Source organism: Mustela erminea, chromosome X (genome assembly GCF_009829155.1).
Source record: "Mustela erminea isolate mMusErm1 chromosome X, mMusErm1.Pri, whole genome shotgun sequence".
NCBI classification, from domain to species: domain Eukaryota; kingdom Metazoa; phylum Chordata; class Mammalia; order Carnivora; family Mustelidae; genus Mustela; species Mustela erminea.
In genome coordinates, this window is record NC_045635.1 from 113,703,761 (window position 1) to 113,716,881 (window position 13,121).

At 44.4% G+C, this 13,121-nt stretch overlaps 1 protein-coding gene across 1 annotated transcript in view; it reads left to right on the forward strand.

Annotated features, from left to right (window-relative positions):
* The window catches only part of CT55 (cancer/testis antigen 55), a 43,543-nt gene that overhangs the window by 17,649 nt on the left and 12,773 nt on the right, over positions 1–13,121 (forward strand). The window contains exons 4-5 of the mRNA XM_032329725.1: positions 215–327; positions 1,069–1,253. Coding sequence (XP_032185616.1) covers positions 215–327; positions 1,069–1,253 — 298 coding nt within the window. The remainder of the gene's footprint in view (positions 1–214; positions 328–1,068; positions 1,254–13,121) is intronic.

The window sequence follows — 13,121 nt, forward strand, 5'->3', positions numbered from 1 at the left end:
CAGAGGCTTAACCCACTGAGCCACCCAGGTGCCCCTACAGACGTCCTTTCTGACAGGAAGACTTCCAAGGTTCCCTGTTTTAAAAGGTTCAAAATGTACTCTCGATGTAATTGAGATTATTTTACGGTCTCATAATGTCGAGGTGACTGTGAAACTGAACATTACCAAGACTGAGAGATCCTTTCAACTCAGTTTCTCTCCATGGCTGTTTTAGGTTTCGAGCCTTACCAGGGGGACCGAGTAGAAGTTGAGTTTTGCACCCCATCGGACACACTGAGCAGAAGAGCCCTGTCGGTGAAGCCTCAGAGACATAAGCATGTGCATGAGGTAGTCCGTTGGCGTGTAGCTCTTGTTATTGGGTTCTGCTGCTTCTTCCTTGAGTGACCTTTGCTGCTGCCTGGGATGCCATGTGATGTGTTGGCAAAACCATTCTTTGCCAAGGAAGAGTCTCTTTCCTTATTGAACAGACTGTGCTTCTAAATGGACACAATCTGAAGATACTATACAACACACGTATAATTAAGATCTAAATTAGGCAGTCTACTTGGGAGGTGTTAAAATACCCTGAGAGCAACCAGAACAGAAAATAAATCTTGTTGAGGGAATTGTTGGGGGAAGAAGGGGACCAGAGCTTGTGGTAAATGCTGAGTGTGACTTAGGTATTGGAGAGTGGAAATGAATGGAAAAGTTGGTCTGCACAAAGGGACAGATGGTGCTTGGGATGTGACCCCGGAAGTGGAGAAATGGCCTTCTGTTGGCCACCGCATTCCTTTCTCGCTCTATCCCTTTCACTCCCTCAGCGGTTGCTGGAGAGGTTAATGGACATTATGTGGTATATCTAGTGCAAAGTTTCTAATCCTCGACTGGGGCTAAGTCTGCAGGGCTTCTGATTTAGCGGCTGTGAGGTAGAGGTCGCCATGGGTAGTTTTACAAAGTGTTCCCGGTGTTTCCAACATGGTGGCCAGGCTGGGAACGGAGTGACCTACAGATTAAAGTGAGAGCGAGGAGATGCAGGCCGGGTTATAGCGGACAGTGCTTTTACATCAACAGTTCTATTTGTAATTACAGGTCTGCATTACTAGCCTCCATGGAAGAAATGGGGTGATAGATGATAGCATCTTTTTCACCTTGGAATCTCTGAAGCTTCCTGCTGGATACACACCTCAAGTATCCGATGTTGTTAACGCTGTCGTGGTGGAGAGCATTCAGTCCTGCTATACTTGGAGGGCGATTTCTATGACTCCAGTGAAAAGGTGCTAATAAGAGAATAGCATTTGTGTTCCCTGGGTGTCTTCTCTTTTCTTATTAGAAAAAGGCCTGGTTTAAATGTGTTTTGTGAAAAAGAGCTTAGTAAGCCTAGGTTAATTCAAGCTAAATTAACTAAACAGTTAATTCAAGCACAGCCTTTCAAGTTCCATGTGGGTTGGTTAAATGGAGTGTACCTTCTGGAGAGTGGCCAGCATTTTTCATTATTGATTAAAGACATTTTTACCATAATCCTTTGTTTATCTTTTTAAAGACTTTATTTATTTGAGAAAGAGAGAGAATGAGTAGGGGGTGCGGAGGGGCAGAGGGAGAGGGATATGGAGACTCCTTGCTAAGCAGAGGGCCTGATGCAGGGTTGATCCCATAACCCTGAGATCATGATCTGAGCTAAAGCCAGATTTATTTATTTATTTATTTATTTATTTATTTAGTTTAAAGATTTTATTTATTTATTTGACAGAGAGATTGACAGAGCACAGGCAGGCAGACTGGCAGGCAGAGGGAGAGAGAGAAGCAAGGCTCCCTGCTGAGCAAGGAGCCCAATGCGGGACTCGATCCCAGGACACTAGGATCAAGATCTAAGGCGAAGGCAGCCAGCCGCCTAACGGACTGAACCACCCAGGCATCCCTGAAGCCAGATTTATTTGAGAGAGTGGAAGAGAGAGAGTGCAGTAGCAGGCATGTGGGGTAGGGGCAGAGGAAGAGGGAGAAGCAGACTCCCCGATGAGCAAGGAGCCTAGGGCTCAATCCCAGGACCCCAGGATCATGACCTGAGATGAAAGCATACGTGTAACCAACTGAGCTACCCAGGCACCCCTACGAACCTTTACCTTTTTTTTTTTTTTTAAATATTTTTATTTATTTATTTATTAATTTATTTGACAGATCACAAGTAGGCAAAGAGGCAAGCAGCGGGGGGTGGGGGGTGGAAGCAGGCTCCCTATCGAGCAGAAAGCCCGATTTGGGGCTTAATCCCAGGCGAGCTGAAGGCAGAGGCTTAACCCAATGAGCTGCCCAGGCGCCTCCAAGAACCTTTATTTTTAAAATGTGGTGTTCACCATAAGTTTTTTTTTTTTTAAGATTTTATTTATTTATTTATTTGACAGACAGAGATCACAAGTAGGCAGAGAGGCAAGAAGAGAGAGAGGAGGAAGCAGACTCCTCGCAGAGCAGAGTACCCGATGCAGGGCTCTGTCCCAGGACTCTGGGATCATGACCTGAGCCAAAGGCAGAGGCTCTAACCCACTGATCCACCCAGGCGTCCCAAGTTTTTTTTGTTAATCTGAGTTTGAATTACAGGTCCATGAGATGACCCAGCCATGTTCTGGTTAGATCCCCCATGTTATGCTCAGTAGGTAGAGTCAGTGTCTTCTAGATTTTAGGTATCACTCATTGATTCACTCTAGAAATAGTGTTTGCCTTCTATGTGTCAGCCAACCCTTTGCCCTGATTGAGCTTGCCTTCTGTTCATGCCTTCTGTTCATGTTCAGGCTTCCTGAGCCATGGAGTCACGGGACAGGATGGGGCAAGTGGGACACGGTCAGCTCCAGATCCCCCTGAAACTCATCCTGCTGAAGCAGCACCAGCCCCATGGGAACCCCAGAGAAGCCCACCACTGAACAGGAGAGATTCAGGGGCCATGGATTCTCCCACCTCACCTCCCAACCCCCGTACTCTCCCACCGGGTACCTGTGGGGAGGGTGATCTTGAGCCACTGTCCTTGACCATCTATCTCGCCCCCGTCAGGGCATCACCCTGGCCTCCCTGAATGGATGATGTCATGGCGCCAGGACCAGGGGGCAGGAAGGATCCGTCTGGGCTGTGTTAGCAACGAGGTTTTAATAAGTCGCCTGAAAGCCCAGGGACCCAACACCCCATTTCTGGGTCCGGGAGTTCTGCGGTAGAGCTTCCCAACAGGTGTGCGGGGGGGGCGGTGTGGTCCCAGGATCTCCCGGGCTTTTTGTGGAGATTGACATGAAGGTCTCAAGATCGATCGTGGTGGTGAGGCAGGGAGTGTTGGGTGTAAGGCAAAGGTGGGAGTACTTGCCAGGAACATACAGAGTTCTTGGGTGTCCTGCTCACTGTCTCAGAGGCAGAGCAGACCTTCTCTGGACAGAGTCAATCTTGGGGGGCTCCTACTTCAGCTTCCCCTCGGCTCCCAAGAATGGGTTCGCAAGGGATTCAAACACATGAGCCCGGTAAAAACGGGAACTGTGCCTTTTTATCTTTTCACCAGCATTAGCTGAGCATGTAACAATACTGCTTTAAAAAGTTAACAGATGAGGGGCGCCCCGCTGGCTCAGTCAGTGAAGCATGCGACTCTTGATCTCAGGGTTGTGAGTTCAAGCCTCATGTTGAGTGTGGAGATTACTTACAAATAAAATATTTTAAAAAATATTTTGTTTATTTGAGAGGAGGAGTGAGAGAGAGAGAGAGAGGGAGAGAGCACCAGAGGGGGGAGGGTCAGACAGAGGAGACTCCCTGCTGAGCAGGAAGCCTGACATGGGGCTTGGTCCTTAAAAATAAAACCTTAATTCAAAAAGCACCAGGGGCCTGGGTGGCTCAGTCAGTTAAGCAGTTAAGCGGCTGCCTTTGGCTCAGGTCAGGATCCCAGAGTCCTGGGATCCATTCCCACATCAGGCTCCCTCCTCATCAAGGAGTGGGCTTCTTCCTCTGCCTGCCGCTCCCCCTGCTTGTGCTCTCTCTCTTGCTCTCCTACTGTCAAATAAATAAATAAAATCTTTTTTTTTTAAAGGGTCAGAAAGACTCCTTAACCTTGACCATGATTTTGAGGATTAAATGAGATAGTGGATCCAAGTTGCTAGTCCAACATGAGGATACTGGGCAGTCAAAATTCATGACCATTTTTCTCTCTATTTTGCTGAAAGCAGAGGCCCAGTACCATTCTCATAGCAAATAGCCAGCATTCCTAGAGCCTTCGTCCTACTTACTTTCTGGTTGATGCAGTGCAAATAGTGCTTTTCAATACTATAGGAAGACAATATATCATATAGAGCTTGGAACTAATGCGCACTTACTTCCTTAATGTATATTCTGGTTAAGCCTCTGTTGCACATTTAGGTTTGCCTCTGGCCTGAAATGGGATTTTTACAGGCACCAGTGGAATTGTAAAGAATATAGAGATGAAATTCTAGAAAATAGTGAATAGCATTGACAGCAGTAAAGCACAAGGAAAGCAGCAGACATGTTGCAAGAGTAGTTCATGTCCTTTTGGATGAAGGTAGCTGGTCCTAGTGACTAGGACATGGAATATAGCAAGTGCGAGGTATAGTTCCAGACACGGACGGTGAACAGAGGTCTTATGACACTTGAGTTTGGGCTCGAGACAGATTGCAGTAGGCAAATGGTAGGACTCTATATATCCTCTTTTCTAAATCCATCTTCTAAATGCCTCAACTCCTGTAACCCTTCTACTGTGTTCTCTTCCACTGTGTTTATAGAAAGACTAAGAAATTAATTTCAAAGATGTTTATTCTTTTTTCTTTTTAAAGATTTTATTTACTCATCTGACAGACAGAGATCACAAGTAGTAGGCAGAGGCAGACAGAGAGAGAGGAGGAAGCAGGCTCCCTGCGGAGCAGAGAGCCTGATGCGTGGCTTGATCCCAGGACCCTGGGATCATGACCTGAGCCGAAGGCAGAGGCTTCAAAGATGTTTATTAAGGAACACATGGAAGAAAGGACCTTGAAGTACAGGTAGGAGTTTCATGGTGGGGCATGGAGGTCAAGTGCATTCCACACAACGGGAATACAGTGGCCCTATCTTGGGATAGTGAATGCATACATCCAAGTGTATAATTTGTATATTAGCATCAAGGATGGACTCAACAGTTTTAACCATATTCAAAATGTATGAAAAGCTAATTGATATGTGTATTATTATACCCACCTCAGAAATAGTATCTGGCGCCTGGCTGGCTCAGTGGGTTAGGCCTCTGCCTTTGGCTCAGGTCATGGTCTCGGGGTCCTGGGATCGAGGCCCACATCGGGCTCTCTGCTTGGCAGGGACCCTGCTTCCCCCTCTCTCTCTCTGTCTGGTGCTCTGCCTACTTGTGATCTCTCTCTCTGTCAAATAAATAAAAATCTTAAAAAAAAAAGATAGAGGGGTGCCTGGATGGCTCAGTGGGTTAAAGCCTCCCCCTTTGGCTAGGGTCATGATCCCAGGGTCCTGGGATCGAGCCCCGAATCAGGCTTTCTGCTCGGTGGGAGGCCTGCCTCCCCCTCTCTCTCTGCCTGCCTCTCTGCCTACTTGTGATCTCTGTCAAATCAATCAATCAATAAAATCTTTTTAAAAAATCAAAAAATAAAGAGAGTATCAATGAATGAAACTGTGTAAAGCAACATAAGGAAGCCTACAGATCCTGGCACAAGAGCATTTCCGAGCATTCATAGGGGTTGGGCAGTGGGCAGTTAGAAGATCTTAGTGCAGCTTGCACATGTCCCTTCAGTGATCACCCAATTCAGCCTGCACCTGCTGTGTCTGTGGGGAGGGCACACCATGTCACGACTCCTTCAAATCAAGTATACATACAAGGTAAGGATATCCTTATATGCTCAATGCAAGCTGCAAGTCTGTGTTTCTTTGCATATTCTGTTCCATCAAAACCAAATTATGACTATAAACTCTTTCCTTCTACGATTTCGTATTTAGTTTTAGGAATAGTGTCCTCAATTGAAAGGTCAGTTGCATCTGTCCCCAGATGTCACAGGTGACTTATGTTTTTGTTGTTTTTAAATGGTTTTATTTGGGGCACCTGGGTGGTGTAGCCACTTAAGGCTCTGCCTTCGGCTCAGGTCATGATCCCGGGATCCTGGGATTGAGCCCCACATTGGGGGGAGGGTCTCTGTTCAGTGGGGAGCCTGCTTCTCCCTCTCCCTCTGCCACTTCCCCAACTTGTGCTCTTTCTCTCTCTCTCTGTCAAATAAATAAGTAAAATATTTTTAAATTGCTTTATTTTATTAATTATGGCAGCATCTACACAATATAAAAAAGGTCCATTTGTATGCAAGCCATGTTGAGTTTTCATTCTACGTACAATACTTGGTGCGTGTGCGGGTTCGTTCACGCAGATGAATTTATTTAGTTTCCATATATTGCTTTACAGTCTTGCTTTCAGCTTTTATTTTGGACAAATTTCACGAACCGTCAGCCAGGTGGTTATAAGCTTTCAAAAAAGAAATAAATGAATCTTCATTGGGGATTCAAATGGCACAAACAGGTGCCCTCAGATATTGTTTTATTCAAAAGACACAGTTCTCTGCAGCTTTAACCTCACACAAAGACAGAATCAGGCATAACAGTGAGAACACAATGTGTGTCCACTTAAGCTCCAGGCTAACCACAGAGTGCTGAGGGGGCCCATGGGTTTTACAATTAGATTCAACATTATTTTCCTTTCTGTTTATACATGTCTGTACTCTCCTTACTAAGGCCTTTGTATGTGCCTTGTGATGATTATGGAATGAATAAGGATATTTCAATACCTAGGAGATAGAAAAAAAAGCTAAAACTAAGTAAAACCTCGGTTTCTGATCCCTGATATTGGGAAAGGAAGCCATTCGGAGGGTAGTACAGTAGGGAAATCACTCAGAAAGGAAAACCATGCATGAATTAATTATATCAGAGCAATGTTTACATTTTTAAAAAAGATTTTACTTGATTTTTTCCCAGAGTGTATTTTTTTTTTTTAGATTTTATTTATTTCTCAGAGAGGGAGAGAACACGAGCAGGGAGGAGGGGCAGAGGGAGAGGGAGCAGACCCCCCTGCTGAGGAGGGAGCAGGAGGCTGGGGAAGGATGGGGGGTGTCTTTCCATCCATGACCTGAGCTGAGGGCAGACGCTGAACCCAGTGAGCCACCCAGGAGCCCCAAGATTTTATCTTTCTTTTAAAGTAAGCTTGGGGCGCCTGGGTGGCTCAGTGGGTTAAAGCCTCTGCCTTCGGCTCAGGTCATGATCCCAGGGTCCTGGGATCGAGCTCCGCATCGGGCTCTCTGCTCAGCAGAGAGCCTGTTTCCTCCTCTCTCTCTCTCTGCCTGCCTCTCTGCCTTCTTGTGATTTCTGCCTGTCAAATAAATAAATAAATCTTTAAAAAATTTTTAAAAAATAAGCTCTACATCCCACGTGGGGCTTGAATTTGCAACCCTGAGATCAACACTCACATGCTCTACTGACTGAGCCAGCCAGGTGCCCCCTTAATGTTCACATTTTTAAAAAGATATATTTATTCATTTTAGAGCTAGAGAGAAGGGGAGAGAGTGGGGAAAGGGGCAGAGGGAGGGAGAGTATCCAAGCAGACTCCTGCTGAGCATGGAGCCCAATGTGGGGCTGGAAATCAGAAACCATGGGATCAGGACATGAGCCAAAACCAAGCGTATGAGGCTCAACCAACTGAGCCACCAGGGCGCTCCGATGTTTACATTTAAATGACTATACTCTTACCTCATCCTGAAGGATGATGTGAAAATTAATAAGAGGAAATCTCATTTAGAATGGAGTCTGGAAGTCTGCAGGGAGAGGGCTCTTAGGCCCTGTCACCAGTCAGTCACAGACCCAGCGTGAAGAAAAGAACCTTGGAGGAAGTCTTCCTCCCTTCTGCTGGGATAGTGACTGCTTCATTATCCCAGCAGAAGGGAGGAAGACTTCCTCTTCCCCCTGGCAACAGCTCAGCCAATGAGAAGCCACTATACTTAGAACTCCCACTTTACTCCAATGGGCTTCTGGTTTACAAGAGCCCTGCCCACTGGCCCCCTTTATTAAAGAGTCTTCCCCTCCTTCTGTCTCTAGACTTACCTATGGTTTTGCTGTGACTTAGATCACAATTCTCTTCTATTCTTGAATAAACCTATTTTTGCGGAGAGTCTAATTGGTAGTTTTATTTTTAAGGTTGACAATGGTTATCACAGTAAAGATAAAAGAGCAAAAGTAACATTCAGTTTATTATCAACATATTCCAGAAATTAAAACACGTTCTTGATCACTGTTTGTAAATTTTGCATAGAATAGGATAACTATATAGGGTACAAGCAGATTCTCCCCTCCTGCACTTCACCTCCAAATTTCCTTAAACCTTCTCTGGGTCCAAACTGGATACCCCCACTCCTTAGATGATGATGATGATTACTATTATTATTTTGCTAAATTTTAGATAGTAAAAAGTTATAAGGTCACTATTTATCATAAAAATAAGATAATTTCAGTAATTAACTGTCCAGTCTCAGCACGCCTGGGTGACTCAGTCAGTTAAGCATCTGCCTTCAGCTCAGGTCATGATCTCAGGGTCCTAGGATCGAGCCCCACGTCAAGCTCCATGCTCAGTGGGGTGCCTGCTTCTCCCTCTGCCTCTGCTTTTCTCTCCACTCATGCTCTTTCTCTCTCTCTCAAATAAATAAATAAAATCTTAAAAAATAAAAGAGAGAACTATTGGGACATCTGGCTGTCTCAGTTAGTTAAGCATCTGCCTTCAGCTTAGGTAATGATCCCAGGGTTGTGTGATGGAGTCCCACATCAGGCTCCTGCTTCTCCCTCCACCTGCTGATCCCCCTGCTTGTTCTTGTGCTCTCTGATAAATAAATAAATAAATAAATAAAATCTATAAAATAAAATAAAATACCCAGTCTCTTTTAACAGTCAAAATCCCAAACTACTGTAGGGGCCAAAGGTGGGATTCCCCAAAATGTGCCACTTTAACATATTATTTAAAACAAAAGTTGCTTAAGGGGCACCTGGGTGGCTCAGTGGGTTAAAGCCTCTGCGTTCGGCTCAGGTCATGGCCTCAGGGTCCTGGGATCGAGCCCCATGTCCCGCTCTCTGCTCAGCGGGGAACCTCCTTCCCTTCCTCTCTCTCTGCCTGCCTCTCTGCCCATTTGTGATCTCTATCAAATAAATAAATAAAATCTTTAAATAAAAAAGCTGCTTAAGAGAAAGCCTATGAACAGAGGCCACCCAGAACCTCCTGTGTCCCCCTAAAAGCAAGAAATAAATTCCCATCTGAAAGGTGCCCTTCCAGGACCAAGAAATAAAGAGATATCCTTATTTTTTTTAATGATTTTATTTATTTATTTGAGAGAGAGAGAGCATGAGAGGAGAGAGATCAGTGGGAGAAGCAGACTCCCTGCTGAGCAGGGAGTCCGATGTGGGACTCCATCCCAGGACCCCGGGATCATGACCTGAGCCAAAGGCAGTTGCTTAACCAACTGAGCCACCCAGGCACCCCAGAGACATCCTTATTGACAGAGGTGGGGGAATTCAGAGCAGAGAAGCCTGTAGAAATAATCTTGGTTACTTTGAACTAATGTAGGACCCTGGCCCAAATCTGTTTAGAATTCCTTCCTCACTGAAACTCACAAAGGGTTTTGTGTTTTTTTTCTGTGTTTTTTTTTTTTTTTTTTGGTCCTGTCAATTCCTTGCAGATTTATTATTTCCTTGTCTAAAAGGAAGACTTGGTCATTTTTGGGGGTCTCAAATTCAATATTGGGTCTCCATGTGCACATAATGGGTTTTTCTTTGTTAATCTGTCTCATACAAATTTAACTCTTTTTTAAAGTTTTATTTATTTAAGTCATCTCTACACCCACTGTGGGGCTTGAATTCATGACCCCGAGGTCAAGAGTCACATGCTCTTTTGACTGAGACAGGCGCCCCTAAATTTAATTCTTTTTTTTAAAGATTTTATTTATTTATTTGACAGACAGAAATTACAGGTAGGCAGAGAGGCAGGCAGAGAGAGAGGGGGAAGCAGGCTCCCTGCAGGGCTCGATCCCAGGACCCTGAGATCATGACCTGAGCTAAAGGCAGAGGCTTAAACCACTGAGCCTCCCAGGCACCCCCTAAATTTAATTCTTAATCCAGCTGATAGATCTGGAGTGTAGAAAAGAATTTTTCTTTCCACCACTTGTATAAAATTCCATCATGTTTCTGTCCCAGTTAGGACCTACTTAAGTTAGAAACTTTCTAGTAGCAAAGTAGAGATGTGGTTGGCTTCTATTTTCCTGCCTTGGAATCGTTTTTTTGTTTATTTGTTTGTTTCCTTACACCTGTAAAGTGCTGAATGGGGTCACACATCTCCAGGCTCAAGGCAGGATGAAGGAAGGGTGAATGTTGAGGATGTGAGGAGTCTTATTTGAAGAGTAGTATCATGATTCGGCCGTGATGCTCTTTGGTCTGGGTATGGCTGTCGAGAGTTGATTCTTTCCTTTGTGGGATGCGTTTCATGTATTTCCTTGAGATTCTTCCACTAGGAACATCTGAGGCCGCTCCTTCAATGTGGAACCTGGGCAACACCTCTCCTCTGTTCTTCCCATAAGACACCCCCCCACTCCCTGCCTCTTTTGCTAAAGCTTTTTGGACTCCTGGCAGTTCTCTTGGTTGGGGTCCTTTCCCAAATGACCCAGTAAGGCTTTCACTCAGAGTCCACATTTGGCCCGGGCAGGGGGACATTCCTCTTTTCACCCTGCAGTCCCAAATGCAGGGCAATTGTTTTCTTCTTGTGGCCCCCGACTCCACTGCGATGAACCCCTTTCTCCAGGTGCTTGTCTGGAGGTCTGGTGGAGGCTTGAGTCAGTGTATAAACCAGTGAAATACCGCTGTGAAAAGAGAGTTTATCCTTTTATGAAGACGAGATTGAAAGTCTTCGGAAAGTCTGTTTACTATGCTGGAACTAAAAATTTTTTAAAAAAGAAATACTAACAAAACAAAGTCTTTGGAAATTCGTTATTAAAATCGTTGAATTCTGATGACAAAGAAAATGGCAAAAGATTGAAAGGCTCCTGAAAAAAATCAAGAAGATCTCAGTATTTGAGCTGCTTCACGGGGGACTCTAAGGTCTGCTTCCCTTCAAGGAGACACAGACTGGGGCACCCGGCTGGCTCAGTCGGTAGAGCATGAGACTCTGGGTCTCAGGGTTGTGAGTTCGAGCCACACATTGGGTGTAGGGATTACATAAAAAAGAAATCTTTCCAAAAATTAAATAAAGAGACCCAAACTGGGAGGGGTGGGGGGGGAGACTGCATACGAATGTGATGATTGGGACAACCCACAAAGAAATGCAACTGGCAGGCCTTTGTGCAAAGAAAAGGCCTTGGCTGCATAGCAAAAAGTTGCTAAGTAAATGAATATTTACAGATTTCATATTAAAATAAGATGCTTAATGTATGCAGGTATCATTATCAATATGATTTTGCATTTGAATCTGCATTTTCAATTATCTGATCATCTACCCATCAATTCTGATTTTGTAAGAACAAAGTGCTTCAATTTTGTAAAGAATCCCCTTCCCTCAGGCTCTAGAATCAGGGAAACACCTGTGAGGCAGAAAGCCGAAGACAAAACCTTCTCTTCAATTTTGGCATCTCCCTTAGGCCATCCTCTTGTATCTGTTTTTCTTTTCGTGCTCAAAATTCTGAAGTACAGTTGAGCCTTGAACAATTTGGATTTGAATGGTGCAGGCCCACTTATGTGGATATTGTTTTTCAATAACTACAGGGCAGTATTGTAAATGTGTCTTCTCTTTATTGTGGTTTTCTTAATAACATGCTCTTTTCTCTAGCTTACTTTATTGCAAGAACACAGTATATAATACATCTAACATACAAAATATGTGTTGACTGTTTATGTTATCAGTAAGTCAACAGTCGGCTATTCGTAGTTACGTTCTGGGGAAGCAAAAGTTATAGATGGATTTTCCATTTCACAGAGGGATGGGAGCTCCTAACTCCCATGTTGTTCATGACTTAACTGTGTATTGTTTACATATACCTTCGCATTTGTCCTTTACATTCTCTTAAAAAGTCTCAAGAGGCCAGTTGCTGAGAAGATAATTAATTACACCCAAAACTGTAAGACTTAACAGTTCCTCTCAATCTTCTTTCATTGAAGTATTTTCTGGAGCACTTGACAGTGTTGGCCACTCTTTCCTTAGTTCACTTGCCACTTGGATTGAGTTTTCTTCCACTTTCTCTGACTACTTATTTTTGCCTCCTCATCTTCTTTTGTAAATAATGTTTGTTTTTAAAAAGATTTCATTTACTTTAAGAGAGAGGTGGGGGGAAGCAGAAGGAGGGGCAGAGGGAGAGGGACTAGCCAACGCTGAGCTGAGTGCAGAGCCTGATGCAGGGCTCGATTTCAGGACCCGGATCATGACCTGAGCCGAAACCAAGAGTCAGTCGCTTAATAGACTCAGCCATCGAGATGCCCCTAATTTTCCCTCTTCTTGAGTGTTGTCTACTCATGGGCCCAACCCAGGATTCTTTTCTTTTTTTTTTTTTTAAAGGTTTTTATTTATTTATTTGACAGACAGAGATCACAAGTAGGCAGAGAGGCAGGCAGAGAGAGAGGGAAGCAGGCTCCCCACTGAACAGAGAACCCGATGCCAGGCTCAATCCCAGGGCCCTGAGATCATGACCTGAGCCAAAGGCAGAGGCCTTAACCCACTAAGCCACCCCGCCGCTCCTCAACCCGGGATTGGGATTCTTAACTTTAGCTTCTTCTCTTCCTATTGCTCATACTCCTTTATTCAAGTCTATTATTTCCATTTTCACTTTGAGGACCATGCCAATGGCTTTTCTGTGCTTGAAACTCAGAACACTGTACTCAGACCTTGGCAGGAGCTCAATAAAGGCTTGTGGAATAAACTTCCAAATGTACTGTGTTAGCCCTGATTTCTCTCCCAAGCTCCAAATCTTACATATTAGGGAGCTAATACAGGGTGGTGGCCAATAGAGTGGGCCATACTGTAAGATTGCTTCAGTTTCAATCTTGGTTCAGTTACTAGCAAGTATGTGGCTTAGAGAAAGTTATGTAACTTTTCTAAGGCTCATTTTCTTGGTCCCTAAGAGATG